Source organism: Ictidomys tridecemlineatus, chromosome 11, assembly GCF_052094955.1.
Source record: "Ictidomys tridecemlineatus isolate mIctTri1 chromosome 11, mIctTri1.hap1, whole genome shotgun sequence".
Lineage (NCBI taxonomy): Eukaryota > Metazoa > Chordata > Mammalia > Rodentia > Sciuridae > Ictidomys > Ictidomys tridecemlineatus.
The window spans coordinates 119,752,402-119,779,564 of NC_135487.1; the positions used below are offsets into that span (position 1 = coordinate 119,752,402).

The 27,163-nt window shown below is 45.9% G+C and overlaps 1 protein-coding gene, 1 non-coding gene and 1 pseudogene across 3 annotated transcripts; 2 read left to right on the plus strand and 1 right to left on the minus strand.

Moving 5' to 3' along the window:
* Window positions 1–6,730: 6,730 nt before the first annotated feature.
* Window positions 6,731–8,610, plus strand: LOC144368711 (Fc receptor-like protein 6; annotated as a pseudogene).
* A 6,387-nt stretch (window positions 8,611–14,997) lies between these two features.
* Window positions 14,998–15,070, minus strand: Trnaa-ugc (transfer RNA alanine (anticodon UGC)). The gene has a single exon. It is a non-coding gene; the product is annotated as a tRNA-Pro (tRNA).
* A 6,960-nt stretch (window positions 15,071–22,030) lies between these two features.
* Slamf9 (SLAM family member 9) lies at window positions 22,031–25,548 on the plus strand. Of its 2 annotated transcripts, none has more exons than XM_005339414.5 (4): window positions 22,031–22,139; window positions 22,523–22,864; window positions 24,554–24,826; window positions 25,201–25,548. In XM_005339414.5, exons 1-4 carry the CDS (start codon window positions 22,094–22,096, stop codon window positions 25,392–25,394), a joined length of 855 nt encoding a protein of 284 aa, XP_005339471.2. In that variant the 5' UTR covers window positions 22,031–22,093; the 3' UTR covers window positions 25,395–25,548. The 2 variants fall into 2 exon arrangements, with proteins under 2 accessions (XP_005339471.2, XP_077881067.1); XM_078024941.1 differs by lacking the exon at window positions 24,554–24,826 and adding an exon at window positions 24,435–24,511 and having other exon boundaries at window positions 25,201–25,403.
* The last annotated feature ends 1,615 nt before the right edge of the window (window positions 25,549–27,163 follow it).

Below are 27,163 nucleotides of genomic sequence, written 5' to 3' on the forward strand. Positions count from 1 at the left end.
CAAAAAGTGCAGAGTTCCATATGGTGATCCAGAGGGAGCGAGCTTGGTGTAGAGCATTTAAGAGCAGACAGTTGAGCACAGACTAAATGTGGACTTTGACCAGACATCCTGGAAAGAGAGAAAGCAGAGTGTGACAAGATCAAATCTGAATTCAAGAAGGAGAGTTTTAACCTTGGGGAGGAGGGATTGGATGAAGGGAGATTGAGGAAGCCAGATCACGTAAGAGAAGCAGAGACCAAGACAAAACTAGACGTGCGTGCGTGAGCTTCCCTGGGGGAAGTACCACTCCTGTGAGGGACAGATGATCACGCAAGACTAGATGAGGAGAGCCTTCGGGCCACAGTGCAGTTGTGACACCCGTGGAAGGAGAAGGAGCAGCAAGGAGAGCTGCTGGGAGCCTCAGACTGCAGTACACCCCGGAGAAAGCCTGGGTAGGCTGAAGGGGTGTTCCAGAACAGAGAGCGCCTGTCACCAAAGCCCCTTGCTAGACAGCAGTGGCATTTCCCGAGCACCCAGCTGTGCTCCATTGTTGGTTGGGAGCAACCTGGGTGGTACTTCGTCCCGTCAGTGAGAAGATCGCCAGACACGTCCAACCTTGGCGTCCCTTATCCCCTGTCTGTTACCTCATGGCTACCTCTGTTCTCTCTCAGTGTGACTTGGGATGCCAAGGTTGGCCAAGGAGGCTGGGGGACACAGCCTAGGAGCAGAGTGATCACAGGGGAAAGAGTGCTGAGCCGGAGAAGGAGGCAAGCCGTCCCGATTGGAGTCGATCCAAGGATTCAGCTCATTATAGAGATGCCAGTGGCCCGGGAGCCAGTCCTGGGAGTGCACCTGAGAATCACTTTTCTTTCAGGTGTGGAGGAATCAGAGCTCAGCGGTGGAAATAACGGAAAAGGGAGGGAGTCACTTGTGGCGAGTTGGTCCTAAACTCATTTATTTTGATCTTACTCTGAGGGTCCCAATCTACGCTCCCACCCTCGTTTTCCACCAATTCCCTAATCCTATCCTTTGCTCCATCCAGATGTGAAGGTTCCTAAGACACCTTATGGTTTCCCACCTCTGTGCCCTTGTTCATGCCTGTCTCTTCATGTGCAATTCATATTCTCACGGCTGTCTCTGAATCCCCTCTCCAACTAGATGGACCACCCTCTGTCCTTGATCCTGACACTTTTTGTCTCCGTGCCTGTTTTGCCCTGCATGGCTTGGCTGTTTGGGGACAAGAACTACTTTATGCATCTTTGTGTCCCCAGTTTTACCCAGCACAGTCCCTTACATGAAGCAGAACTAGATAAATCTAGCCGGGCATGGTGGCATATGCCTGTAATCGCAATAACTCCGGAGACCATGGGGAAGGGTCACAAATTTGAGGCCAGCCTCAGCAACTTAGTGAGACCCTGAGACCATGGGGAAGGGTCACAAATTTGAGGCCAGCCTCAGCAACTTAGTGAGACCCTGTCTCAAAATAAAGCAAAGACCTTGTCTCAAAATAAAGGGAAAAGGGCTGGGCTGTAGCTCAATGGTAGAGCACCCCTGGGAGTCAATTTTCTATACCAAAAAAAAAAAAAAATCAGATAAATCTTTATTGAGTAGGAATGAAGATTTCCTATGCTATTTTCTCTGGGTCATTCATGGTAAAAAGTGCCTTAAGGAGGTCTCTTTCAGTTAAGAAAATATTTCTTGACTACCATACTCTTAACTCCTGCCTTTTGAAGCTCAGTTTGATTTAAACCTCTTTGCTTTAAATGCTTAAGTCTGCACATTTACCAAAATGAGCTCATTGCCTCATCAAAGCCTCCTTCACAAGGAGATTTACATTTTCCTGAACATTTATGAACATCTTAGAACAGTTTCTAAACACAGCCACGAGGCTGTTTCCTCTTATCTTCCTGGCAGTATTTGCATATTAAAAGAAGAACTTGGGAAGGTAGAGACGACCAAAATGAGATCAATGGAATTTTACGTAGGGGCTGGGTGGGTCCTAGAGAGATGTGATTCTGAGGGGCTTTTCCAGAACAATGAACCCCGACACCGAGGGAGCCCACTACTCTTCCTGTTTTGTAGCCGGTACTGCAACTTCCTCCTACCCATACCAATTTAGCAGTTTTCTGCTCATAGCGGTGCTAAGTGAACCATAAACCTGGAAAAATGAACATAACCAAATTGAAATTAAATGAAAGAACGCCGACAACGTTGATGAGACATATTTAGTTGCATGTAAGGCCAATGATGTGCCTCATGATAAATGAACATAAATGGACTCCCCTCTCCTCTCAACCAAAACAAAATCTGTATTTTCACACATTCAAACTAAATATTTCTAGGGTCAATGTTTTAGTTAGCTTTCGGGTCACAGTAACCAAAATACCCAATAAGAACAACTTAGAGGAGGAAAAGTTTGGGCCTCATGGTTTCAGAGGTCTCAGTCCATAGATGGCTGGCTCTATTGCTCTGGGCCCAAGGTGAGGCTGCACGTCATGGCGGAAGGCTCCAGCAGAGAAAAGATACTCAATTCATAGCAAGGTCAGGGAGCAGAAAGAGAGAAGGGGGAAGAGGCCATAAGGAAGATGAATCCTTTCAGGACATGGCCCCAGTGACTCACCCAATCCAGCCACGTCCTACCTATCAGTCCATTCCAACTAGGATGGACCGATCAGGTTGCAGCTTTCATAATCTAATCATTTTACCTCTGAGTAGTCCTGCATTAACATGAACTTTTGGGAACACCTCATGTCCAAACCATAATATTTGGCTTGGGGGAAAAATGATATGGAGAGGGAGAAGCCCTGCTTCCTGCAATAGAGTGCCGGTTGCTGTTCAGTCTGTATTGTATAGTTGCTCCTCAGTATCTATGGGGATACTGGATACCCAAATCTGCAGGTGTTCAAGTTCCTCATATAAAACGGCATAGTATTTGCATATAACACTCATGCATCATCCCACAGAGTTTAATAATATATGTGTTACTTATACCTAAAATGATGTAAATACCATGTAAATACTTACTCTACTATGTTGTTTAGGAAATAACAACAATGAAAAAGTCTGTACATGTTCAGTGCAGTGGAAACATCTTTTCAAATATTTTTCATCTGCAGTTGGTTGGGTCCACAGATGCGGACACTGTGGACATCCGTGGTCAATGACACGGCCCTTTTTCCTAGTAACAAAACCAAAGTTGGGGGCCTTAACAAGGACCTGCTGGTGGAGTGGGGTGCCTGGACCACACAGATCTGAGGTTCTCTTTGTTTTTGAGGTTTGTCTCTTTATTAGCATTGCTGATGTCTACCATGCTGGACTTTGGGGAGCTCTGCTTCCTTCCCCTTGGACCCACAGCTGAGAGGCTGGAACATTTAGACCAGTCTTCACTAGAGACTAAGGAAAGCAAGAGCAAAGCAAGCAAATAAAAAAGGACACCAGGAGTCTGTCTCACAAGGTGTTGTCTGTGCATCTTTATCTGCCTGTTTCTTACTTCTTGGTCTGTGTGGATTCCATCCTAGCCCTGTCATCCAGGGGACTCTAATTGTTCATCTGCCTCCTTTGAGTTGGAGCCAGGCCCCTCAGAGATAAGGAATTCTTCCTGCCTTCCTGGAATCACCTCATCAGATCTAGCGTCCTATTTACAGACCCACTTTTCCCCCAATAATTGACACAAAGATCAAGTTGTCCTTTATGGAAGTCCCCCACTCTCCCTCTGCCCCCACCTCTGGGTCTTTTCCTGCCTGCTTCTTACAGGACGAGGCGGTTTTTACTTAAGTGCCATTTGGCCCCCTTTCTTTGTTCCTTCTGAAACAAGGTGGAAGGAAGTGGGGAGAGTCATGCCATGGGCTGGCTCCATGGAGACCCCAAAGCCAGGGTGTCCAGATGCCATGTAGAACTGTTCCCATAGGGCTTGTCAGGAACCGTGACTAGGTGGAGCAGTGGAGGAGGGGGGCCTGGTGACCTCCCATCAGTGTAGGAAGAAGAATTAGGGGAGGTTGCAGATCCTCCTGTATGCACCATTTCCATGTTAACCACTCCTTCCACCAGGAAACCTCAATGATGTAATCCAGTCCTCTCACTTTTCTCCATTACTGGTTCCCCTGAAGGGAAGTTTGATGAGCTCTTAATTTCATGCTCCTCAGTGTATGCCTGTATTCCTGTCCCATTCTGACCACCCAGGCTGTTTGGAAATAGCTGAAGGAACAGCTGTCTGCAGGAGGGCCTACAACATTTGACTATGTCAGTCAATAAGGCTGGCACCATATTATTACAATTATTATTATTATTCTCTGCACTGGGGAGTGAATCCAGGGTCTCTCTACCACTGAGCCACATCACCAGTCCTTTTTAATTTTAATTTGAGATAGGGTCTCACTAAGTTGCCCAGGTTGGCCTCGAATTTGTGCTCTTCCTGCCTCGACCTCTCTGGTAGCTGGAATTACAGATGTGTGCCAACGAGCCCAGCGAGGCGGGTTCTACCCTATTAAGCTCAGGTTTTTGTGCCTGATTGTACTGTCTACCTTTTTATTTTAGAATTTTTATATGCATATGCAAATATATATGTGTGTGTGTGTGTGAATATGTGTATGTATTTCTTTGTATAGTGCACAAATGGGGATGCCTATTCACACAATTCCACCTGCTGTTTTAAATGTTTTCACTGACCCCTCATCTTGGGACTTATTCCATATTTATGGATCTGCCTCTTTCTTTCTCATGGCTACACATAAGAACACATGAGAACACAGCTGGACCACTATTTAATTGATTAATTAATATTATTTTACTTTGAGATAGGCCCTGTTTCTATTATAAACCACACAGACATATAACAGATATTGTTTGTATGTATAAATTTTAAAAAAGGGAAGCTGGGGTTGTAGCTCAGTGATAGAGCTCTTGCCTAGCATGCATGAGGCACTGGGTTCCATCCTCAGCACCACATAAAAATAAATAAAATAAAGGTATTTTATATATATATATATATATATATATATATATATATATATATAGAGAGAGAGAGAGAGAGAGAGAGAGAGAGAGAGTGTGCTGGATGTGGTGGGGCATGTCCATAATCCCAGGGATTTGGGAGATTGAGGCAGGAGGATCACAAGTTTAACATTAGCTTCAGTAACTTAACTTGTCTCAAAATAAAAATAGAAAGGTCTGGGGATGTGGCTTAGTGGCAGAGTGCTTTGGTATTCAGTCCCTAGTAGTGGATGAGAAAAAAAGCAAAAGATTAAAGACACACGCACACAAACACACACACACATACACACACCATTCTGCGCTCCATTCTTGAGTTCCAGAGTGCTATCCCACACATTTGGCTTCAAACACCACCAGAAGTTAATAACTCAACAAACCTATGTCTCCAATCCAGAATAGATACTTAAGTTCCATGCAAACTCTATAAACTGATGGAAATCTCCGGGTGGCCATGCCCAAAACACCTCATCTTAAGATGGGCACATTTTAATCCTTCACATTTGCCCACAGATCAGCTCCTTCCCCTCCTTTCTTTCCTACCATCCTCAGCCCCTCACTCTCCTTTATCCCTCGCTCCCATCAGATCATCCAGTCTATATCATTAAGTCTCACCTACACCATCTCTTGGCAACGATCACATCCATCCTTTCCGCCTCATTGACATTGTCTCAGTGGATACCCTCCTGTCTCGCCCAGGCAATTGCAATGATCTTATTGTCTTTTCAATTTTATTTCTTGGCCCCCTCTGATCCTTTCTCACACGGAAGTCATGGGATCTCGAATGCAAATGTAATTATTTTATTCCCCAAACGCACATTCTTCCTGTTCTTTCCCATTGTTTTGGCATAGTTTCAATTTCTGGTTGCTACCTCTCCAGCCTTACACATCGGCACTACCCTTCTTATAGTCCTCCTCAATCAGTTCCAAGAATTCTCTTGGCTGTGCCCTTGCATGTGAGGCCACATCTACTTCTTCCTTCTACTAATACATTTTTCAAGATAAGATCAAGATACCTCACCTGTTTGGATCTCCTCCCAAGGTAGAATAGGCCAAATCTTGGTAGAGTTCTGCTGAGTTCAATCCCCAATACCAGGAAAAAATATCTAAGTGTATATACACATACACATATCTGAGTGTTTGACATGTAGAAGGTGCTCAATAAATATTTGAGGGATGAATAAGTAAATGGATTCATTAATGATAAATATAAGTGAATCAATTAATGATAAATAAATTGTATCTCTGCCTCCTATTGAATTGGTCCTTTGGTCAAAAAGAAGAATCTGTGACATACATATGGGTACCCAGATTTCCAGGGACTTATTTATGTAACTTCTTGGGAAGAAAGTTCAAATCACTGCTTGAGAAAGTGTTTTGTGGCTAGTGCTGAAAGAGGGACCAGGTTTGAGAACTGGGTTTGCGCTTACTGACCCTGTGGGCCTCATCTGTTCCAACAGTGATGTCAGGTACGCTATAGTCCAGGAAGAGGCTGATTGCACTTGTATTCATCTTTCTTAGAGATGAGATGAGACCCTTCTATGAGTCAATCCTGTTTCTACAATTATTCATGAAGGTCCTCAAGTCCAACTCTCAAACATGGGTTTTGCCTCTTGAGACTGCCTGGGACCTGTGGGTCTTGATTTGTGGGAGATTTGAAGCCAAGGGAGAGACCCTTCTGTCCTGTGCATCAAGTCAAAAGACTCAGGTTCGGAATGGGAACAACAGCTGCCTGACTGGAACGGAGAGAGAATCCCTGGTGGCGATGGGCATTGGTGTGGGGACATGGATGGAGTCTGGGCCTAGGCCTGGGAGAGCATCTGATGAGGGACAAGAGGGAGCCAGATCAGGCCCCCTGACCTGGGATTCTTAGGGGGTCTGACCTGATACCAGAGGGTGGGGGCTGCTGTGTCCCTGGACTTGGGACACGTGGAGTATGAACAAATGTGAATCTTTGCAGGAGGAATAAGACGGCTACCTGATTGGAATGATTCCAGCAGGAACCAAACATGTTAGTGAGGAGTTACCCGGTATATGGTAAGGTCAGAGAGAGAGGAAATGGGAAAAGGTAAGAGAAGAACAGAAAAGAAAGAGGAAGGAGGAGAAGGAAAAGGAGTTCTCCAGGAGTCTCCATCCCCAGTGGGGGGTCTTATGCTGGGGACAGAGGGAGAACTGAACTGATGGGACCTGCAGCTCTGTGGCTGGTCCTAGTCCTGTGTCTCATGGCTTGGTTGCACCTTGAATTCCTGCCAACCCTGTGTTTGAAGGAGATGCCCTTGCCCTGACATGCCAGGGATGGAGGCCCACAGCACTATTCCAGGTGCAGTTCTACACATGTGGATCAGTCTTTCCTTATTCTAAAGTGGAAAGCGGCGGTCAGTACAGCTGCACTGGACAGACGATGTTTATTGAATCCTGGTTCACAAACACCTGCAGCTACCAAGGTCAGATCTGGATTGAGTTACCACCTTAGAGGGGCTGATGGGGCCACTCTGGGATCCAGTCTCTAGAGATCCATAGCTCTCTGGGCAGGAGTCCTCCATCCAGAGAGATCTGGATGCCCCCGATGTTTTAGGCCAGGGCATAGGGTCCCTAGCCTCCATGATGCTGGATCAATATTTCCTCCCAACCCACATGGGGCATGTTTGGAGCCAGGGGAAGGAGGAGGTATTGGGAAGAGCCCTGAGTCAGCCTCGTCACTCACCCTTCTTCCTTGTGGACCAGATGACTGCTAAGGGACCTTCTGGCTCTGAGTCCTGAGATTCCAGAGGGGCTTGGCTATGTGGGAGTTGAGTGGGTGAGGACAAAGGGACAGGTCTTGGGGATGGAACTGTCTCCCGTGTGGGTCAAGGAGCTGCAGCCCGGGCTGTACTTGGCCTCCAGGGCTTCATTGTCCAGGACTCCCCTCCTGAGCCCTGGGCCTGTGTCTTCCCAGAGCTGTCCCTGCCTCCTGTGCTGAGTGCCATCCCCTCTCCTGAACCTGTGAGGACAGCCCATTGACCCCAAGATGTCAGACAAAGCTGCGGCCCCAGCTCCTTTTCCTTCATAAGAGTGGCCACACCTTATGAAGGACAGGAGCCACCACCCAGAGCTCTGCATCCCAGGAGTCAAGGAGAGAGACGCTGGGCTTTGCTGGTGTGATGTGGCCTTTGAGGGTTGCTGGGTCCGGAAACAGAGCCCTCGGCTAGAGACCAGGGTGCAAGGTAAATGAGCAAGAAAGGGGAGGCACTCCCCAGGGTTCTCGGCATCAGGCAATAGGACCCCCTGGTAGTGGGAGAGGGGTCCCCTAGGGTGGAGGGACCCTGGATCCTGGACAGTCAGGCTGACTCTTCCACCATATGTGCTGTCCCAGCTCCTGTGTCCCATCTTCTTCTCACTCTGCTGCACAGGGCTGCTGGCTCTGCTGTGGGGGACGTGGTGGAGACCCTCTGTGAGGCTCAGAGGGGCTCCCCTCTGACCCTGCACTTATTCTACCTTGACAAGGAGATCCCGGGGACACATCCAGTTCCCTATGGCAGGGCTGCTGCCCTCCTTTTCCGAGTGAAGTCAGAGCAGGATGCTGGGAACTGCTACTTCAAGACCAAGAGCCATGTCTCCAGGGAGCAACTCTCCGTGGTTGGTGCATCCTATCCTGCATCCCGATGATGATGTGGACCTGAGCCACAGGGGCTGGGAAACAACTGATCATCCTGGCACCCTCCCCAGCCTGCCGGGAGACAGGGAGTCTGGACAGATAGACAGGTGGAATGAGAGGAATCTCAATCTCATGCAAATCTGACTAAGGGCATCAGGACCTAAGCTGTGAGATGGACCCCCTTCTTATAACCCCAGAAGTTGTGATTCCTTCTGGAGAACCTATTTCCTGAGATCTCACCAACTCTAAGCCATCTAGATCTTGACCTAAGACATAGGGAACGTCTCTCTTACAGCTGGGCTGGGTGGAGGATGGAGGGGTGGTGCAGGAGGAGGGAGATAGTCACAACACATGAGCAGAGAGAGGCAGAGGGGCAGGTCCTGTGTGCAGGTGGGCTTGGGAGATCTGCAGAAGCCTTGCAGCCTCAGCTGGACCTTCATTACCAAGGTCACAGATGCCTCTCCTCGGTGCTGGCCACATTCCCCACTTCCTTTGTTGGTTGGGTGGGGCACCAACATAGTTCTGTATGTCTTTTTGCAGAGGGGGCCCTGTGGCCTCACATACACAGGGATGTGTGTGTGTGTGTGTATGTGTGTGTGTGTGTTGGGAACCACCGGATGCTGAGGGTTTTTTCCTAAGAGCTACAGAAGATTCATGAGCAGAGCTCTGAGGCTTTGAAGTCTTGGTATCAACTATGACTTTGACACAGCGTCCTTCCCAAATGGTCCTACAAACCTGTCAGGACTCTCAACTTCTCCTGCACATGTGTCCATCCTAACCTAATAAGTGAGATGATAGAATGAGCCAGATTCCTGTCTCAACCTGTATCTGCATCTCTGGGCCTTCCTGGGTCCCAAAGGGCACTGTGAGGTCAGTCAAGAAGAATCAAGCAGCACCCGGTCCCCTTCCCCAACCTATGGTACCATGAGCAGTACAATGGCCCACAGAGGGACTCAATAACTGTGGACAGAATTCCAACTGCAGTCCCTCCCTTGATTTCTGCCCCAGAGTCCTTGAATCCTAGTCACTGTCAATGAAGAGCAGTGGTCTTATACAGGTGTATGCGCAGGTGTATGATTTGGTTTGATGGTCTGTTCCTTCCTTCGGGTCATCTTGTCCTAAAGATGAATTTTACATGTTGGGTAATGAAGATGAGTCTAGCCTTTGTCCTCAGCTACCAGGAGGTGATTTCTAGGTCCTTGCTGTGTCATGTTTAGGAGGAGTGTCTGTTTGCCTAGTGGCCTTGGCCAGCAGACAATCCGATATGATTTATGATGGAGACTTTGAGTCAAGCTGTATTATTTCTACCTTTAGAGAAACTGGAGACCAAGGATATCAGCCCAACCTTTGGAAGGGCTGGGAGCTCAAGGTTAGCCACGTGGGCAGCATGTGTTCTAGCCCCAGTGAAAATTCCAAGGCTCTGGTGAACTTTTATAGTTGGCAATTCCAATGTGTATTGTCACATGCTGACGCCGGGAGAGTGGCACTGTTCTAACTCCATGTGAATTGATGTGCTGAGTACTTCTCTGGACTCCTATGCCCTCTTCCTTAGGCTAATTTTTAATCTGTATATTTCCCCTGTAATAAACCACAACCATGAATATAACAGCTTAGAATGTGTTCTGTGAGTCCTTCTAGCAAATGGTGGAAACGGGATGGTTTGCAGTTGGTGTCAGGAGCGGGGCTATTTTCTCTAATTGTACATTTGCCTAGACTCTCCCATGTGTCCTACAAATTGTAATACAATGCAGCAAGATAAAATGTCAATCAGCTAGGAAAAGGAGGTTTGAAGAAAGTAGAGTAGGAAAATAAGTTGCAGCAAGGAACAAGGTCAATATCTAAAATGTATTCCTTAGTGTTCTATACCTGGTCACGGGAATGCTACAAATGTGACTGTGCTTTCTAGCAGCAACTGCTAAGGGGTCATGAAGTCTTCTACAAAGATCACAAGGGAAGCAGGGCATAGTGATGCACAACTGTAATTCCAGCAACACTGGAGGCTGAGGCAAGAGGATCGCAAGTTTAATGCCAGCCTCAGCAACTTAGCCAGATCCTGTACCAAAATAAAAATTAAAAACAGTAGTAGAGCGCCTCTGAGTTTGATCTCTGATGATTTGGGCAGGGATAGGGGTAGGGGTAGGGAAAATCAAAGGACTGCTCAAGGAAATGCTATTCCTGCCACTGGGAGGCATTTTTCTTAAGAGGACACTGTGTGATGATAATGAATAGCATCTTTAGTCACATCTTTTCCATAGCATCCTTAAGCTTTTCTAACACCCTGTATACAAGCTCTGGGTAGTGCAATAAAGCATTTCAGTAGGACAAGTCTGTATGTTCCCCCACTTGATGTGGCTTGGGTTTAATATTTCTTATAACTTAGTTTATCCCAGATGAATGGTTTACAGTAGGGGCATCCTTGCAACTTTGAAGGGTCTTGGCCAGAGCAAGCCATGACCATATATAGGAATATATGGCCTTCTTCTCTGGTTTTAAGGCCATAAAAACGGTGCTAAACACAATTAGATTTTGAGTGTAGTGGGGGGAATGTTTTTAAGGGAAGTTCCTTCCAACACACAGGAAATATTTTTCAAAAGCCCAATATGTAAATAGGTAAGGTTTCAGGTTTTTTAGTTGAAATGGAGGTGGAAATTCTGGGATTCTAAGTGCTAATGCTGCCCATCTGCAACCCCCTGAGCAGAGGGGCTCTGTAGGATCCTTTGGGCTCCAAAGAGTTACCCTTGGATTTCACAGAAGTGCTGAGAAGAGTTATACCCTTCAGCTTCCACTGGAATAGTTCAATTTGTGTTTTTTGTAATATTTCCATTGAAGAAAAATTGCACGGACAATTTTTTGTTGTTGTTGTTTACCAGGGATTGAACTCAGGGGCACCCAACCATGAGCCACAACCCCAGCCCTATTTTGTGTTTTATTTAGATACAAGGTCTCACTGAGTTGCTTAGGGCCTTGTTTTTTGCTGAGGCTGGCTTTGAACTCGCGATCCTCCTGCCTCAGTCCAGAGCCACTGGGATTATAGGCATGTGCTACTGTGCCGGGCTGCATGGATCACTTTTAAAGTTCAGCAACCAGTGTTGTAGAGGAAGGACTGGGCTGCATTGTCTTTAGATACCACTTCATCAGATAAGCTTTTGAAAAGTAGAGAGTTAGGGACTAGACCCTTCTCCCCTTCCTCCACTTCCCAATGCAATCATTGCAAGTTGGCTATCCCTAGTGCCAAGAAACGTCAATCCTAGAAAAATTCTACCCTCTACCTCCTCTCCATCCTGGTTGGAATTGCTGCCCCCTAAATCTTCCACTCCTCCTCTGTCCCTCTATTTCCTCTTCTAGTAGTTTGTTGGGGGAATCCCCAAGGCCTTCTCTACTTCTTAACTATTTCTGCAGATTTGGAGAAAAAGTCTCCATTGTTGGTGTACCATTAGCTAGTTAGCTCTCCCCTTGGAGAAAGGGAACCCCTCAGATCCAGAAAAATCTTGTCTTACAATGTTCTGTCCTAAACTCCAACCCACCTTCATTGGTCCAAAGTCAGGCTCCCAGACAGCCCTTGTCACCGCTGAAAGAAGGATTTGATCCAGAGGGTAGAGGGCCATGGTATATCAGGAAGCTATTGAGTGTGATAAGTTCTTTGGAGAACTTGATAGGGAAGACAAGCCATTTTGTACATATTAATGGAGGAGCAGCAGCCTTTATCAAGAAAGCATTAATGGAGTTAGGGGGAAAGAGAAGGAAAACCTTGGAAAAGGAGACAATAAAATTGCCTTCTGAACCCGGAAGCATAGAATCCATACTCAGTGGATCAGAGATGAGACATGCAAATTGACCCTCAAGAAACAAAAGACCAAATGAAGGCACATTATTAGAAAAACGAGATGGGAAGATGTGAACAAATTGCCAAAGGAGAGTCACAGAAGTGGATACTCTAATTGTGCCCATCCAAGTTCTGTCTGGGGCCAGACCACAGTATGTGGGAACTTGACAGGAGAAACCACACGATAGAAATGAACATGATAGATTGTCATTGAATTGTTGAATCTTAGATCATCTCCTTCCCTCTAGCTAGCACCATGCTCCCTTCTGATGGTAACTCCTTGTGTTAACTGTAGAAATGTCGGGGCAATGGAGCACAGACAAAGTTGTGACTTGAACACTCAACCAAAGGCTATTTCTTGCCCCCATTCCTGTTTATTCCTTTATTCTGTTTGTTTTTGTCCTCATAGGACTTTATCACTCCATGTTTTACATTTGTTGCATATGGCTCACCTCCCCCCAGCCTGGTCCTCAGTGATAACATAAGATCCATCTTTTCCCTTCACATCTGTATTTTCCATTAGGACAGTACCTTGCATTTGATTGAAGCTTAATAAATATTTGTGAGAGATATAGCTAATTGTACGTCTGTTAACGACAGCTCTGATAAAATGAGACAGCATCCCAGATTCGGATCAACTCCGGGACATTCATGAGTTAGCTTACTGTGGACACTTGAACTGTGCTGAATTAACTAAAGTTGAAAACTACTGTCACATGCAGACCTGTCTGGGTGGCCAGCGGGCTTTCCCCCAGCCACTTGCCTGTGCTTCTCTCCTGCTTGCTTTGCCAGCTCCCAGTCTCAAACACAAGTCAATGACAAATGACACTAACAATGACATTTACTAAGGGCTTTCCATGTGCCAGAACATCACCAGATTGTAGTTGTGTTAAATCTCAAGTTCATCAAGTAAAATCCCACCAACAAGACACCGGAAGACCAGAGTTTTGGTCCCAGCTTTGACATTAACTTTGACACAGAACTTTAAGAAATTCTTCCACTTTCTGCGACTCTGGGGGTTTTTATTTTACTTTTATGTTTGTTTTTAATTTATAAAATAAGGGGTTGGGGAAGCTCAGTAGATTCTAATTTTTTTTTCTTTTAGCAACAGCACCTTATTTTCAAACAAATCCTGCTTCAGGGGTCACATACGTAAGAAGGTAAAAGCTGTGTCAGGGTGACACCTGTGGCTTTGCACCTGTCTCTCCCCAGCAGTCTAGGAGACAGCTCTTCAGAGAGCTCAGGAAAACCCATTAATAGCCTGTGGAGCCCCTCTCCTGTTCTCCAAAGCCTAGTCCAAGAAGAAAACATCACTTCATGGCTTTGCTCAGGGGGAAAAAAAAACACCTTTTGTAACTGGAGACAAAAGACATCACTGGCTGGGGAACTTCCTCCCTGCTCCAACAGAACAGAAGAGCAGGCAAAGTGTGCAACTCCTCAACTCAGCTTACAGTGGAATCATCTGGGACTTTGCTTGATGAGCAGAGGGGTTCCTAAACCCCATCCTCCACTCCTCCTCCCATTCTGACTCAGTGGGTTCAGAGCCAAAGGCATCAACATTTTAACTGTCCCTCCTCAGGGTCCTAACGCAGGTGCACACATCCTGTCTTGACAGCAATCATAAGGGAATCAAAGGATACATAACCCGAGGAACATACCAGTTCATTTTGGAAAGAAAGACAGACAAGTTAAAATATGGACAGGTGGTACCTGGGAGGCAAGCAATGAATTGTTGAGGAGTTTGGTTGAAGGGGATCAGCCTAGGATGTCACCCCTCTGCATACCTAAGAGCTGGTCTAGTGAACAGGCAGCTGACATGAAAAACACTGAGCTGGGCTGTGCACCCTGGCATCAGTATCCTCTGTCTCCTCAAACCAGGCTGATTAGCGCTGCTGGCTGAGGTTCTCGAATAAACCCATTCCCATGTTAGAGACTTTCTGCATATTCTCTTCAATAACCACAGACCCTGGCCTTTTACCATGGGGCTCCAAGCTTTCATAATGCCAAAGCCCATGAACTTCAAACTCAGCTAACTTGCAGTAATTAATAACCCCAACTCATATTCATTAGGTTCCACAATGTGCCAAGCTCTGCATTAAGTGCTTTATAGGAGTTAACTCATTTGATTTTCCCAGTTATCTTATAAAGTAGGTCTTGAGACTCCATTATGCAAATAATGGAAGCAAAGCAGTTTGCTTTCAAATACTTTCTATTATCTACTGTTTCCCTCCACATCTTCAGGGCATTGGTTGCCCAAGTTAGGGGTGGCTTTTTACTCTTACAAGTTCAGCCACCTGTGTTAGTCAGTTTTTTTTTTTAATTGCTGTGCAAAATACCTGCTAGGAACAAATTAGAGGAGGAAGAGTTTATGTGAAGTTCACAGTTTGAGAGGTTTCGTCCATGGTCAGCTGTCTCCATTGCTCTGGGTTTGAGGTAAGCCATGGGACAGAGAGGGTGTTGTCCCCACTGTCCTACTTCCTCAAGCCACACACTTGCTTATAATTACTACCCAGTAATACATTCAAATTATTCACTGATGAAGTTATGGCTCTCACCATTATCTTTTTTTTTTTTTTTTTGGTGCTGGGGATTGAACCCAGGGCCTTGTGCTTCCAAGACAAACACTCTGCCAACTGAGCTACACCCTAGCCCTGCTCTTGCCATTATCTAAAAGGTCCACTTCTGAACATTTCTGCATTGGGGATCATGCTTTCAAAAAAATGAACATGGAGGGGGTGCATTTCTAAATCCAAACCATAATACTACCTTACTATGATTCCTTTAATAAAATTTTGCACTTGTTCTAGGATAACCAAATAATTCATCCTCCAAATCAGGACACTTTCTGTGAGTAAAAGAAGGTAGTATTAACTATTAGGCAAGAACATCATGCCTAAACTGGGACTATCCCAAGAAACCTCAAAATACAATTTTCTCATCTGTTACAAACTGTTTCTGCTCTCTGGAAATACCTGCATTTCATTTAAACCTTTGGTTTCAGCAGACAATTTTGTCTGCTATGCAGGGAAAATTGAAATCACCAGACAGCATTCTCCAGAACTTTTTTTTTTTTTTGGTACTGAAGATTTAACCCAAGTGTACTTTACCACTGAGCCATATCCCCAGACCCTTTTATTTTTTAATTTTGAAACAGGATCTCACTAAGTTGCTTAGGGCCTTGCTAAGTTGCTGTGGCTGGTGTTGAACTTGTGATCCTCCTATCTCAGCCTCCTGAGTGGCTGGGTTAACAGATGTGTGCCACAATGCCTGGCTTCTCTGAACAACTTCCTCTTCCTCCTCCTCTTCCTCCTTCTTCTTTCTCTTCTCCTTCTTCTTTCTCTTCTTCTTTTAAACATTTTTATTAGTTGTTGACGAACCTTTATTTTATTTATTTATATGTGGTGCTTAGAATTGAACCCAGTGCCTCACACGTGCCGGGCTGGTGCTCTACCACTGAGCCACAACTCCAGCCCCTCCCTTGAACTTCTTGACACATACAAATCTACCAGTACCTTTGCCCATATTTTCTGATTATAGTGGGAGACCATCTTGTAATCTAAAACTAGCTCCTCTTTCTGGACTCTGAATCCCAGCTCCCTCACACCTCCTGGGGGTGAGAGATGGGTGGAGGAGATGGCTTGTTTGCATCTTCAAACCTCTTCCCTACTGGCTCCTCTCTTCAGCATTTAAATACGTTCATATCTTTCCTATCTTAAGATCATCTGCGCTGGGCCTATGGCCCATGTCTGTAATCCTAGCGGATCGGGAGGCTGAGGCAGGAAGATTGCAAGTTTGAGACCCATCTCAGCAATATGGCAAGATCCTAAGGATTTAGCAAGGTCCTATCTCAAAACAAAACATAAAAGAAGGGCTGGGGATGTGGTTCAGGGGTTAAGTGATCCTGGGTTCAATCTCGGATACCAAAAAATCCTTTCCCTCTACCATATGTTTTCCTTTTTTTTTTTTTTTGGCGGGGGTGGGGGGTACCAGGGATTGAACTCAGGGGCACTCAACTACTGAGCCACATCCCCAGCCCTATTTAGTATTTTATTTAGAGATGGGAGTCTCACTGAGTTGCTTAGTGCCTTGTTTTGCTGAGGCTGGCTTTGAACTCATGATCCTCCTGCCTCCGCCTCCCAAGTTACTGGGATTACAGGCGTGTGCCGCTGCACCTGGCCTATGTTTTCCCGTTTCTCTCTCATCGTGTATTTCCCCTCTCCTTCAAAAACAATTTTTTTTGAGAGAATATGACTTATAAGCTCTTGAAGAGGTCTACAAGGCCTGGAAAGCTGTCTCCTGTCCATCTTTCTATCCTCATGTCAAGTCTTCTCCATTTCCCTCTCCAGGTTCCCTCTTGTTGGATGCCCTCTGTGCCTCAGCACACACCGCAAGGCTTTGCCCGAGCTGGCCCCACTGCGAAGAACAGTCTTTTCTCCTCCGTTTCATAAAGAGTCCTTTGGGTGCAGTTCAATAATTTGCAGACCATTTCATTTCTCTCCAGCCACCTTCATGGTTCAATTGAACAATTACCCTTTTAGCATGGAACCCTGGAAGAGGTAAAGGAAAAGGAAAAGCAGATGTCAAGTGCACAGTCTTGCCCCAGGACAGAGTACGCACACAAAACCTCAACGTGCTTTGACTGGGGAGGGGGGCGTCATGTAGTTGGCACTCACTTACTGGCTCCTCCAGAACTGTGGGTCTGCCCTATGGGTCCCCATCTTTCCAGATCCAAAGAGAACTTGAAAAAAAATTTTTTTGAGCAAAGGCTTGGACCTTTATTATCTTCTTTCATCCTCTCCATCAGAGCAGAATCAAATTTTCACCTCTCCCTCTTTTTCAAAGTTTTATATCAGAATTGGGGCAGGGAATTTTTTTTTTTTTTTTTTTTTTTTTTTTTACTTTTAAAGATCCGGGCAGAAGAGAAGGAGGACTACATTTTGCTGATGCAACCACTTTGTTGTCTATAATGTTTTACTGTGCCCCACCCCAACACACCCTTAGAAAAGGGCGGAGGAAATCTCTCTGGGAGATGATCCAAGAAGGAGGAATGAGGAAAATGGATGGAGAAGGGAGAAAAGTTAATAAAAGATGTGCCAGCTGATTACTGCTGTGGACAGCAGGGGCTCAGACCTTCTGAAGAACCATGAAGAACAGGCATCAGAATAGTCCAGAGAACATTGATCCACTAACTGGTCCCTTCATTGGCTGGTGCACAAAGCTCCAGTTGCACCTGTGCTTAGGCTGGGTGGCCTCCTATGTTTGCAGAAAAAGCCAAGAAGCGGAAAAACAGAATCTGTCCAGAGTATAAACTTCAGGTAGGACTCAGTCATAAAACTGCCCATCACAGAGGTGAATAGGCTGTGCCATGGAGAAATTTAAGTATGTGCTATAAGCAAGATGTTAGAATGGATGTCTTCTTGCTTGATTATTTGGAGCTGACAGTGTGACAGGTGTCAGGAGATTAAAGGAAGTGTCAAGGATAGCTCCCCTTGCAGAATTTACGGGGGGGGGGGGGCGATTAAGGTGAAATGGTGTTGTTGTTCTTGGAGGCCCCTCACCCGTGGCTGGAAAATTGAAAAAGGATGACTGGGAAAGAGACTTCTTTGCAAATAGTTGTTACCTCTGGCCATAAGCCAGGTGAGGGGGACTTCAAGAAGAAGAGAGAACTATGAGAAGTACGTCCTACCAGTGAGAGTCCTAGGGGACAACAGCCCAGGAGATAAGCCCAGGAGAGTAAAAACTGTGAATTAAGATCTGACTCCCAAGAAGGAGCCAGGATTGTGGAGCCATGTCCTAGATCCTGGAGGGAATCTGTCATGGCAGGAATGTTTATGATGGATAACCGAGGGCACCCTTAACAGACAGTCTGCTTGGTTGGCCTGGGTGCTGCACAACAGGGGCATTTGGTGGGGTAAGAGAGGAGAATGGAGGTGTGTGGCCAGACGTCCAGGGACTGAGGAAGGAAGTTGCAAGTGATCACCCAGAATAGAGGTGCCTCCACTCCTGACCAAGGGTGGAAGAAAGGGAGCCATAATTGTCTCCCAAGAGAAAACAGTTCCTCTTCATCATTTGCTAGACATGCAAAGCCACTCAGCCAGGTAAGAACTCCCAACTCTTCCCCATCTTTCTGGAGAGGGAAACAGTTTGGGGGAGACGGCTGAGAGAGTATATCAGTCAGGAGTGCAGCAGGGGGAGGTAAGCTGAGAGTGAGAAGAGAGCTTTTTCCTGCCCTTTCCCATCTCAGGCTCCTAGTCCAAACAAATCCAAGCCAGGAAAAGCAGGGATTATTTGATTATAATTTAGGTTTGGAGTTTTCTATATGACATGGGACAGGAAGTTTTCCTCTCTTTCGATTTCTCTCTCTGTCCTGTACTGGGGATGCTCTACCACTGAACTACATCCTCAGTTTTTAAATTTTGAGACAGAATATTGTTGAGTTGCCAGTGCTGCCCTGGAACTGTGGTTCCCCCACCTTGGACTTCCTAGTAGCTGAGATGACAGGTGTGTGCCATCGCACCCAGCTGGAAACTCTCATTCTGAACTGAAACCAGAAACCAAGCCCACATTCTCAGGGCAGGGGAACACTACCCCAAAGAGTAAGAGTGAAGAAACCGTGGGAGACAGAAATGAAGTTGCATATGGATCACAATCCCTGAGCTAGAACGGGAATCGGACTGGAGAATCCACTCTGACAAGCCACTTTCTCTACATTCAACTGGGAGAGCTAAGTGAAGACTGGAGGTAGATAGGCTTAATGGACTGTTTATGACTATTTAGGGAGACAGGTTTAATAAACCTGAATACAGTTACCTTCTGGCTATCAGCATACTCACTGTAGCAGCCAGGAAGGTGCCCCTCACTCTCCCTTCAAGAGAAAACTTATCTTCAGCTGCAAGGAGTACCATGAACTGATAGCCTCTGGCTGTAGCACTGTCAGGATCCTGGGCAGCCCGGCCAATAGCTACACACCGTTTTGGCACTTGGACATTCTTGCACGGTGAGTGTACCTGGACACTCCTGCCCAACACAGGTTCCCTTTACTGTGCAACCTTTGATCCAGACCTCACTGTTGAGCTAGCAGAGAGTGTGAGAACTGCTTCATGGACTGAAGATCTCCCTACTCCATCTGCTCCTTCCCCCTTTGATCTTTTCCAGGCAGTAACCCCCACTAAGCCTCTTTTACTCCTAATTCCAGCATCTGCTTCTCAAAGAACCTAACAGATATACTCACTGAACTTTAAACTCTGAACATTATGCACCATGACCTGTTTTTTTTTTTTGCTTCTTGCTTTAATCTTATTTGAAAGATTTTTCATTTTGTGCTTTTAGTTGACAAAAATTTGTGTCTAGACTTGTCACGTACACCACGCTGTCACGTGACATTGTAAAATGGCTAGATCTAGCTACAATACATGGATTACTTCACATACTTTTTTTTTGTGATGTGTACATTTAAAATCTGCTCTCTTATCAACTTCCAAGAATACTATGATTGTTATAAATCTTAGTAACCATTTTGTGCAATAGATCTCTTGAACTTGTATTTCCTGACCAACTGAAATTATGTATCCTATGACCAACATCTCTCTACCTACCCACCCACCCCTAACCCCTGGAAACTACCATTCTACTCTTTATTTATGTGAGTTTAGCTTTTTAAGATTCTATGTGTAAGTGAGATCATGTGGTATTTGTCTTTCTGTACCAGACTTCTCTCACCTTAACACAATGTCCTCTGGTTCATCTATGTTGTTACAAATGACATAATTTCTTTCTTTTTAAAAGCTGGGTAGTATACCATTGCAGTATTGCTCACATTCCCTTAACCATCCATTCTTTGATGGACACTTAGATTATTTCCATATCCTGGTCATAGTGAATATTACAACAGTGAACTGGAGTGCCAACTTCAACATACTGATTTATTTTTCTTTGGATACAGGTCAAATATTGTAATTGCTCTATATTATTTTATCTTTTAAATAGGTGAGAAGACAAATAAAACAAAGTTTCATACTCAGGCCCAAATCAGATCTACCTTTATTTTAAAAAATCCTATCCCCTGAGGCTTGGTGCTCATAAACTTTAAGAACTAACCATTTCTCCTCTTCACTTAGCAGATTCTATTCATCCTTGAGATCTTAGCCCAAATATCATTTCTCCTCCATAGCTTTTTCTCAATCCTCTTGACTCCAACTTTCCTAAGTGACTTTATTATAGGTTCTTCTAGTTTATTTATTTATTTATTTATTTTGATACTGGGGATATCACTAAGCCACACCCTCATCACTATTTTATATTTTATTTGGATACAGGGTCTCATTGAGTTGCTTTACACCTCAACTTGCTGTGTTCCTTAGCACCATGCCAATGCTAAAACTGGCTTTGAACCTTCAAACCTCCTGCCTCAGCCTCTGAAGCCTCTGGGATTACAGGTGTGTGCCATCTTACCCGGCAGATTCTTCCAGTTTTTGCTTTGGCGGGATATGTCAAATTTGTAGTTGCTTGTCCAAGATCAGTTGTGAGCCTAGGGGTCCCATTGTCACAAATCTAAACTATTGGTCATTGCTAATTGCCCAGCACTGAGGACAGTGTGTGGATCATAGAAGCTGCTCAATAAACATTTGATTAAGGGTTGGATTTACTGAACTAGAGATGTGAAATTCTACAGGACTAGAATTGAATATGTATATGCCTTCATTGTGTCTGTGGACTTGAGACACCATTTTTGCATCCTCATTACAGCACAAATTCATAGACTTGAGTGTTTTTAGAAGAAGCTTAAAGATTATTCAATCTGAGGATCCATCTGATGTCAGAGACACTGCAGAACATTCAAGCACACGGTGGTCCAGTCTTAGCTTGAATACTGGGGACAGAAACTACCTCTCAAGGCCACCCACCCGTTGCCTCCTGGACAGCCCCAACTCTCAGAAAGTCTGTTCTTACCCCGATGTTCTGATAATCTATTCCTGAATCTGGCTATGGTCTTCCTATAGCTTTGATCAACAATGCGTTCATACAGAGTGATTTTAAAGGCTTTACATAACAATATCAATAACCCAGATCCACTTTGGTCCGAACTGCTTTTTGAGAAAAGGAGCAAATTTCCCCCTCTGAATAGTATCTCAAGTAGGAACAAAACTGGCTTTAAACAGAAAGAGTTCCTTCATGTGTCCATTCTGAAGATAGCAATTGAGTGCAAATGTGTGACTCGGGGTGTGTGTGTGGGGGTGCGGGCAGCAAGGCTGAGACATACAGAGGGAACACAAGATGGAGTCCTTCTTAGGGGAGATCATAATATTTATAAGATCCCATGACCACAGCGACATAGGAACTACTGATAGCTGGGTCAAATGACAGGCTGGGGAGAGTCTGGGGCATGTGGTATCTATGGGGGATCTGGGCACACAGAGGGTAAGAAGTCTTGAAAGTATTCAGTGGGAAGTAGGATTTGAGCTGAGTTTGGTGAATGGACATGAGTTAGTGGACAAACCATCTGACGATCAGGCCCAGAGAGAGAAGTCTTTCTGGGAAGGCTAGGGAGGGGCTCAGTGAGAATGGAGGAAGTTAGAGTAAGAATTATTTCCCTTTCCTCAGGACTGCCAACCAGTCTGGCCCACAGCTTGTCTTGTCCACAGCCTGGGGGGCCGGACCAAGTCACTTCTGACATGGGCGCTCTTCCTTGGCTGCTTCTTTTCCTGCTACTCCAGGGAGGTGAGTGACTGTCCCATCTTCTCCACTCACTTCTCCTGTTCTGCTAGGGAGACCCTTTTGGGGGAGTTGTCTGTGTCAGGTTTTTCTGGGAGTACAAGGAGCAGGGTGTGGCTTCAAGGCAGGATCAAAAGAGAAGGACATCTGGGAACACAGAAGGGGGAGAAGTCCCAGGGTGGCAAAAGAGAAGTTAAATCTGAAGAGTGAAAAGTCAGAGGGAAGCCCACCCTGGTGGGTTCTACTCAGGAGCAATGGAGCCTACCGCCAGAAAAGGTCGGATTGAGAAGTTTCTCGACTGTGATGGAGCCACAGCTCCTGAGGCCAAGCTCTGCAGCCCAGAGAAACCAGCTGGGCCATTTCCATCCCTTTTCTTCCTACTTCTGCAGCCAAAGGGAACTCTGGAGATGATGCGGATACGGAGGAAGTAGTTGCAATCCTCCAGGAGTCCATCAGCCTCCCCCTGGAAATCCCACCGGATGAAGAGGTTGAGAACATCATCTGGTCCTCTCAGAGAAGGCTTGCCATGGTGATGCCAGGGAAAGAGGGACAGCCAGCGACCATCACCGTGATTGACCCTCACTACCGGGGTCGAGTGAGCTTCCTGGAGCCCAGCTACTCTCTGTACATCAGCAATGTGAGCTGGAAGGACGCAGGGTGTTACGAAGCTGAAGTCAACATGAGGACTGCTCAGCTGTCAACCACCCAGCTGTACAATCTACGCGTCTACCGTGAGTTTACACTGGGGACCGACTGGGGACCGCAAAACTGTCGCTGACTTATGCTCTCCTGAGCTTCCCAGGCTAGAGAGTTAGGGGTCTCAGGACTCAGGGTTTGGGTCTGAGGGGACAGGATGAGAGGGCAAACCCCTCCCAGTGTGCCCAGCTCCCGTATCTGAGCTGCAGCAACAGGTGGGTGAGCTAGAGAAATAAAGGCACTAAAGGGTGTCCCCACGTAGGGATGAGGGGCTTTGGGTACACACCCTCTCAGGGTCTCTTCTCTCCCAGTGAGATTGTGTGTCGAAGGGATGAACACCACTTCCATTCTTGAGCACTAATAATCCCCACTGTGCAATTTGAGGGGTCTCTTCAATGTCTTCCATTTACTTGAACCCAAGTTTCTATTTTTTTGTGCTGGTCACTCTGAATCTACTTAAATCTTGGAGAGACAGGGGTTAAAATACAAGTGCCATTGGGAGAGGTGATAATATTTTGTAGAATCAAAGAAGCAGAAGAGGGTTTGGAGGAAGGTGGGATATAAAAGTTAAAAAGAGGGCTGGGGATGTGGCTCAAGTGGTAGCACGCTCACCTGGCATGCGTGCGGCCCAGGTTCGATCCTCAGCACCACATACAAGATGTTGTGTCCACTGAAGACTAAAAAATAAATATTAAAAAATTTCTCTCTCTCTCTCTCTTTAAAAAAAAAAATAAATAAAAGTTAAAAAGAAGAACCAGGCATGGTGGCACATGCCTGTAATCCCAGTGATTCTGGAGGCTGAGGCAGGAGGATGACAAATTCAAAGTCAGCCTGGGAAAGTTAGCAAGACCTTTTCTTAAAAAAAAATACACACACACACACACACACACACATATATATAATTTATATATTTATTTTATGTGGTGCTGAGGATCGAACGCAGGGCCTCACACATGCTACATGAGTGCTCTGTCTCTGAGCCACAACCCCAGCCCCTTAGCAAGACCTTTTCTCAAAGTAAAAAATTAAAAGCGTTGAGGATATGACTCAGTGGTAGAACACCCTTGGGTTTAAAAATCTTTAAACCCAGCTGGGTGCAGTGGCACATGCCTGTAATTCCAGTGGATGGGGAGGCTAAGGCAGGAGGATCGTGAGTTCAAAGCTAGCCTCAGCAAAAGCGAGGCACTCAGCAACTCAGTGAGACCCTGTATCTAAATAAAATACAAAACAGGGCTGGGGATGTGGCTCAGTGATTGAATGTTCCTGAGTTTAATCCCCGGTACACCTCCACCCCCCAAAATCTTTAATTCCAGTACCAAAAAAAAAAAAAAAAAAGTAAAAGAGAAGGCATAAAGAGGAGGTAGAAGGTAGAAGACACCACCAGCTCGGTCTACCTTAGCAGTTGCCTGGGGACCCTGTAACCATAAGTGTTATGGAGTTTTTTTTTTTAAATGTTGATGGACCTTTATTTTATTCATTTATTTATATGTGGTGCTGAGAATCGAACGCAGTGCCTCACACATGTCAGGCAAGTGCTCTACCACTGAGCCATGACCCCATCCCTGGAGGTTATTTTTTGTTTGGTTTTGTTTATTTGTTATTTAGGTGAACGGGCTCTCGAAGCAGCATCCATACCCCAAGGAGGAGGAGCTTCGAAAAATAGATTCAATTCTGATTGTTCAGTGAGTCTTTGTGTGTGTTTTTTTCTTTCCTTTCTCTTCTAGAACGGCTGTTGAAGCCCAGAATCACTGTGAACTTTGAGATCTCTGGGGAAGGTTCCTGTAATATGTCCCTGACATGCTTTGTGGAGAGAGGAGGCATGGATGTGACCTACAGCTGGCTCTCCTGGGGGGACAGTGCTGGCACAGCCCACGAAGGCCCCATCCTCAGAACATCCTGGAGGCCTGGGGACAGTGCTCTTTCCTATACCTGCAGGGTCAGCAACCCCATCAGCAACATCAGCTCCCATCCAATCCCTGCTGGGTCTTTCTGTGCAGGTATAAGGACCCCAGAGACAATTCTTAAGCTCATGCAAGACCCATGCCTCCAGGCCCCATCTCTCCCGACCCTGATTCTTCTTAAGAGCACACAGATTCCAGAATCTACATCCCTCCTATTAGCAGCTTGATACCGGAACTGGGGAGTATGATGCTCCCAACTTCCAAAGATCTCTTCTCCACTTGAATTGAGATTGCTCCCCAGAGCTCAGTTCCTGAGCTTCTGTGCATGGAATATATATTTCCAGAGCTACTTGCAAAGAGACATAAACCGATTGTAAACTGAGACCCCTTCTTGTGGAACTTGGGGCGGCTGCCTCCTAATCTTGCTCTTCTCGCTGATGAGCCCCTTTCCCTCCCTTCTTCTATCCCAGATCCTGGCTATCCTGAGAAGTCTTCAACAGTCTTCTGCCTCCTGGCTAAGGGACTGCTGCTCCTCTTGCTCTTGGTAATTCTAGTGGTGAGCCTCTGGGTCATCCGAGTCTACAAAATGCCAAGGATGAGGTATCTCAAGAGAAACAGAATGAGACTGAGGAAAAGGGGGAAGGCTGGCCCCAGCCCAGCCTGACCTGGGTTTTGACTCTGGCTATTCTTTCCAGCTCTGGGGATCTTATGGCCTGGTGGGCAGAGGGGAAGCAGGGGTTCTCAGGAGTGGATACTCAAAGGACCATATTTTCCAAGAGAAGACCACCTGGCAATAAAATCAAATTAAGTACCCACTACTTCTGGGGAGCCTTGTTTGTTCCTTTTGTCCTCATTGGTTGCTCTAGCAAAAACCACTTTCTCTTTTTCTTTGCATCCTAGATCCTTCTCCAAGCCCACATGCTTTTCCCCTGCCCTTGGGGACTGAGTTGGAAGACCCCTCAATGTGAGGTGTTGTTTGCTTTTACTCTGCCCATCCCATTTCCACCAACACACATGCTTTAAGGGAGACAAGGGAGAGAGTCCTTTTTACCTAACTGAACCTGTGACTCCTAAATAGGAGAATTTCAGCACCTTACAATCCTGAATAAGAGTGGAATTATTTCTGCTGATCCTTCTTCTCTTCTGTCCCCATTCTCATCCTGACAAATAGATTTACTATGACTCCACCTACCCTGCTCTCATCCAGAAGCCATCCCACAGGGGGATGGGAAGGACCTCGGTTCAGTCCTATCTGGTTTGGAGTTGAGCTTGGAGCCCTCTTTTGTTTCCCTGATGCCAGCTGCTCTGGACCTCTCATGCCTTCCTCATAGGGTGACCGTTCTGTTGGATTAAGAGCCGGGTTCTTGGACCACTGACTTCTATTTGTGGTTGACACCACTGTCTGTCTGTTCCTTCCTTATTGATCTCCATGTCTCTTCTCTATGGAGTCTTCTTTGGGTTATTGCCTACTTTCCACCCCCCTGCTCTTTCCCTAACCCAGGGATCAGTTTGAATTCTTCCCCTAAAGCTTGAGGTGCCACTCTTTGTCTCCATCATTCCTCAGATCAGATCTTGTGGATCCTGTCTGTGCAACTGCCAGACTTTGGTAGGAGGTGGTGAGGTTGAAAACCCAGTCCCCAAAGAGCTCCTAACATTTTTAAACGGATCCACTCTGCTGCCCAAGGGCAAGAACCCTTGTCCTTCTGGAAGGCAGTCTTTGGTCTGAGGCCAGTCTTCTGTGCCTCCCTTAGGTCCTGAGCATGCTTGATCCCCCAAAGCTCTGCAACCCCAAATACTTCTGGCTCCTTTCTTATCTATCCTAGTTGATGCCATTATAGGGTTGGAGACTACCTGGAAAAAACCACCTGGAGTCCATCAGGCACACAGAGAGCCAGCCCAATTCTCATGTATATCAGAATCTGGCACCCAGAAAGTCAATAAAGGAATGAGTGGTCCCTGGATGGGCTGGCCCAGGGATCTCCCTGGAGTTGGTAAAGTCTGTTCTTCTTACATCTAGTCTCTGAATGGAGAGGGATGAGACCCTCACACTTCCCGGAACACCTGGAAAAGGAACACAGAGACACACACACACAAAAAAAGAATTGAATAGAAGCTCAGAGAGGTCCAGGCCTCTTCCTTTGCTAGAAGCTTGGATAATTATCACTTGACATCACTTTATAGTTTGCAAATCTTCCTCACCATTTGAAATAGGTGAAAGCAAACTTGGGGAAGGGAGTCTCTAAGCACCTACTAAGTGTCAGGGACTTGAGTTAGCACTGGTGAGTCAGAAGAGACTCTGTTTGCCCACAAAGAACTTGTGTAAAGATAGGAGAGGTGCCAAGGGACCTGGGGAAGATGCAGAATGGTGGGAGGAGCCACCATTCTGGAGGTTAACAGGTCAACAGAATTTTTGACTTGTGATTAGCAGTGAGT

What these genes read in the sequence shown, in the direction of transcription:
- Slamf9 (XM_005339414.5), top strand. Translation starts at nt 22,094, where the DNA reads ATGGGCGCTCTTCCTTGGCTGCTTCTTTTCCTGCTACTCCAGGGAG. An exon ending in GTACAATCTACGCGTCTACC is followed by an intron (nt 22,865 to 24,553) that starts GTGAGTTTACAC and finishes TTTCTCTTCTAG; the next exon opens with AACGGCTGTTGAAGCCCAGA. An exon ending in TGCTGGGTCTTTCTGTGCAG is followed by an intron (nt 24,827 to 25,200) that starts GTATAAGGACCC and finishes CTTCTATCCCAG; the next exon opens with ATCCTGGCTATCCTGAGAAG.